Genomic DNA, 4,378 nt, shown 5'->3' on the forward strand with positions numbered 1-4,378 from the left:
TCCCTTACGTTGCAAGAAATGGCATTTGGCCTTGGTAGAGGTCTGTGCTCTCTGTTTATTATTCATTTGACGTTACTTGTCCCCTAATATGTTGACATTGTTGAGCTGAAAGAGTTTAAGGAGTTAAAAATGCACATAATTAAAATACTATTTCTGCATGGCATGTCTGGCTTGTCTGTTAATGTTGCTCTAGTGTATAGTCAGGAGGATTGGTTGCAATCTTAAACGAAACTGCCACTTACAGTTACATGTTACATGTCATATTCACATTTATTTTAATGCAGTATTTACATATTTCATTTGTGTTTTCCAAGGTTACAGTGACGTGATGTGCATACTAAATATGAACTGCATGCTCAGTGCAGAGGGGTGGGAGTTTTAGTATCGTTTTGTCATTGTTGTGTTGAGAGAGTAAAAAACGAATGTGCAGTGGACGTCATTCTTTTCAAAATACAGATGCGTGTAGACAATTGCACAGACCAAGCCACAATCTACATGAGGAAGGCAGATAAGGGGGTAAAAATCTGTCACGATGGTAATGGCGGTGATGGGGTGAACACAGCAATACACATCTTTGTACCGCGGTATAAAGGTGATGTGGTTATTGTTGCAGCCCTCCCCCACCACCACTAAACACCATCAACTATAAGAACAGGTATCATACCTGAGATCACTGCACACCATCACCTATAAAAATAGGTAACAAGAACCATCTAAAGCTACTCACACAATTAGGTTATGTGAGACCAGAACAGTTGAAACGGGAATCCATATTGTCATCCACATTTTGTTCTGTTTTGTTCTATGTAAGACAGCCCATGGGGGCCACCTTGACACATTCTGTTCTATGCACGATCATTATAATATAGGATTGTATCCTCACTGGGTACACCTTCAAGAAGGAAGTTGTACGAACAGTCCCTTGGTAATTTTGTTAGATGCTATTTCTATGTGTGACACAATGGAAAAGAAAGGTTCATGGGAGTTGTAGTATTTTTTAAAGACTCAGGGGAGTTGTATTCTTTTCAAAGGTTACGACCTGAAGAGCTGAACACCTCCATTTTGAACTACATGACTGAGTCGCTTGGGTATGGCCTCTCTGATGTCATCCACACTGTCATCAACAACAGACCCTCAACCATCATGTCATCATATCACCTACTGCTGAAGAAACTCCTACGAGAACAGAGAGGGGCTAAGACCACGAAGGTACACACACACACACATACACACGCACGCACACACACACACACACACACACACACACGTAGGCACGTATACAAAGACGTGTGCACAGACTCAAACACAAACCTACATCTTGAATCCTCAAAAAGGGGTGCCAGCTGTGAGGCCAGTGGAATCTGTTTGAACCACAATCTGGATATAATGGGATAACAACCACCCAGTCACACTGCGGTCACCAAACGCACACCTAAATACAGACTTGTGGACACACAAGCACACACCAGGCTAAGGGCTGTTGTCTTCACTTCCTTCTGTAGAGAGTGGAGAACAGTGAGTGGGGTTTTCCCAGCAGGACCCTGTGGAGAGAGAAGACCAACACCACACCAAAGAACCATCAGCAGGTACCCACATACCAGACAGCAGATAACAGTTTTAAACAACTACTAACACTACTGCTGCTACTACTACTACTGATATAACTACTGTGACTACTACTACTACTAATAATAATACTGAAAGAATCTGCTGTTCTCCGGCGAATTCGTCGGAGGCCCACGCTTGGTTCAAGTTAGCTTGTTCAGAAATAACAGACAGAAATAACAGAAGACGGCTTAGCGAAAGAATGTGTTTATTCAGCCACTAGCCACGGTTAGCTCGACACAGCACGAGCATGCACTAGGCACGTCTGCTGCTAACGGGTTGGTCTTCTCCTTCTTCTTCTCTTCCAACATTACAGAGATGTACATACATTTATACTGTAGAATTAACGTATGTGTGTAGGGGAGGGGATGGGTGTGTCTGGAGGTCAAAGGGGAAGTCTAGTTTGACCAAGGGCCATATATGGTCATACCAGGTATGCATGCTAATGTCTTTGCTTCAGCCATCTTGTCGAGGCTGTAGACAAAATCCAACAATCAGAGTCTAATAGCTCTGGCTCCAAGACACACAAAAGCCAGGAACCATGTCTGATGGCTCATCAACTTAGACAAAAGGCCAGGAGCCACCTCGATGGCACTAGCCTGGTGCTTTGCAAACTGACTTGTGGGGGTTGTTGGAGGTATGTGAAGTTATGAAATTAAGTTACAAAACACCTAAATCTAACAATACTAATACTAATATATAACTACTATTACTACTACTACTTCTACTACCACTACTACTACTAATACAGCTTTGAAGTGACAATATGAATTAATTTAAATCATACACGATGAAACAATTCCTGAAAATCTAGCAATTGTTTTATTGGCTTTAGGAGCGTAATGGGACACACGTCAATCTGGACCCTCCCCAGACTGACACAGCCAATGTGAGGAGTGCCCGGCAGACCAGCAAGGTTCAGAGGAGCCAATCACAGGAGAGGGATTCACTGAGTGGCAGAAAGAGAGGTGAGGAGGTGGCCAGGGAAAAGCAGCCCAGCACAGAGCAGAGAGCGGCTTCACCATCCCTGCCGTCTGTGGAAGGGATCGCGGATGAGGAGATTGCCATCACCCTGGAGACCAGAGACCTGCTGTTTCCTGAAGGTAGGCAGACAGAAAGGCAAAGCCATCCAAGTCAGTTCAATTCAATATGCTTTATTGGCATGACCATTGAAAGGAAAATAGTGTTGTCAAGGCATAGAAGGTAAGAACATAGACAAATATTGAAACAAAGAAAATCAAACTCATAGAAAATATGAAACATGTACTGTACATGTGTAGTTAACACATCCACAACCACCAACCCACCTCCCCTCAACACACACACACTCACACACACAATCCATACAAGTAACACTGTGTGTGTGTGTGTGTGTGTCTCTGTCTGTCTGTGTGTGTGTGTGTGTGTGTGTGTGTGTGTGTGTGTCAAAGTCTCTCCACCGAAGTGCTCGTGCAGGGAGGGCTCTGGTTCCAACGTCTGTGACTCCTCCCCCTGTGACATGCCCATAGCAACCGATGCCACCAAGGAGCCCTCTCCGCTGTCAGCCAAGCAGTCCCGCCCCAACGTCCTCCTTCCTTCCCATTCGGACAACTACCCGGGGGAGGAGCCTCTGCCCAATCAGCGCTATGGCGACGAGAAGCTGGAAAAGCTCCAAACCTTCTACTCCGACAAGGCCTACATGATATCTCCCAGGATGCATTTGGAGAGCAGGGCGGGGCAGCGTTTCAAAGACCTCCTATTGGCCATCGAAGAGAAGGCCACGCCCCCTGCCCGTCTCTTCAGCACCATGGAAACCACCAACGGCGCTGCCTCGCAAGCCTCACCCCTCCCACGCTTGCGTCACACTGGAACGTTAAAGGACGCCGTCCCGCGGAAGGTGACCTGGGTGGGGCTTGCACGAGGAGGGGTCGTCGCTCCGGGGCCTGGCTCCTCCCCATTCCTGGTGAATGGTTCCAAGCCGCCAGCCTTTGCCAGCCAACGGCAGCAAGCCCTGGTGATCAAGAGCCTCCGCCATGCCAAGGAGAAGAGGGGCAGCGGAGTGGGTGACGGGCGTGGAGGAGGAGGAGGAGGGGGAGGGGGAGGAGGAGGAGGGGGCAGAATGGTAACCACTGGCGACGGGACAAAGAGGAACTCGGTGCAGCTGAGGGGGACCATCCAGAGGCGGGTGGGGGAGCTGAACCTGCCCATGCTGCCTGCAGCCTTCCATAGCAAAGCCAACAAGAAGAGTGAACTACTGCGCATGGACTTCAGCTGAGAGAAGGAGGGAGGGAGAAAGAAAGAGAGAGAGAGAGAGAGAGGGAGAGAGAGAGAGAGAGAGAGAGAGAGAGAGACAGAGACAGAGACAGAGAGAGGGGGAGGGAAGGAGACAGTGGGAGAGGGAGACAATCATCCCATTTCAAACAGCCATTAGAAGTTCCATGACAAGAATAATCCTTTGGCATCCATTCTCTTTCCCTCCCTGTTTTGCTCCAAGTTTCCCTCTTCCCTCCTTCATGTCCTTCTCACTATCTCTCTCTTCCTCTCTCTCTTCCTTTACCTTCTCCCTCTTTCTCTTCCTTTCGTTCTAACTTCTCTGTCTCTCTTTCCTTCTCTCTTCCCCACCCTCTCTCTCTCTCCCCTGTTTCCCATCTCTCTCAGGTCAGTCCTTCTGCACTTGATCAGGTGGGTCTGTGAAGAGCTCGTTCAAAGTCTCATTCATCCAGTCCTTGAATGGTTGTCATGGCGATGTACCGCCTCAGACACATCTACCCTTTTCGTGCCAAGGGATGGGGTT

The 4,378-nt window shown here is 47.6% G+C and overlaps 1 protein-coding gene across 1 annotated transcript in view; it reads left to right on the forward strand.

Annotated features, from left to right (window-relative positions):
* Positions 1 to 3,859, forward strand: part of LOC105904190 (hormonally up-regulated neu tumor-associated kinase) — a 25,127-nt gene extending 21,268 nt beyond the window's left edge. The window contains 5 exon segments of the mRNA XM_031581228.1: positions 1,032 to 1,209; positions 1,503 to 1,586; positions 2,441 to 2,708; positions 3,114 to 3,643; positions 3,746 to 3,859. Coding sequence (XP_031437088.1) covers positions 1,032 to 1,209; positions 1,503 to 1,586; positions 2,441 to 2,708; positions 3,114 to 3,643; positions 3,746 to 3,859 — 1,174 coding nt within the window.
* Positions 3,860 to 4,378: the final 519 nt, after the last annotated feature.

This window comes from Clupea harengus, chromosome 15 (assembly GCF_900700415.2).
Source record: "Clupea harengus chromosome 15, Ch_v2.0.2, whole genome shotgun sequence".
NCBI classification, from domain to species: domain Eukaryota; kingdom Metazoa; phylum Chordata; class Actinopteri; order Clupeiformes; family Clupeidae; genus Clupea; species Clupea harengus.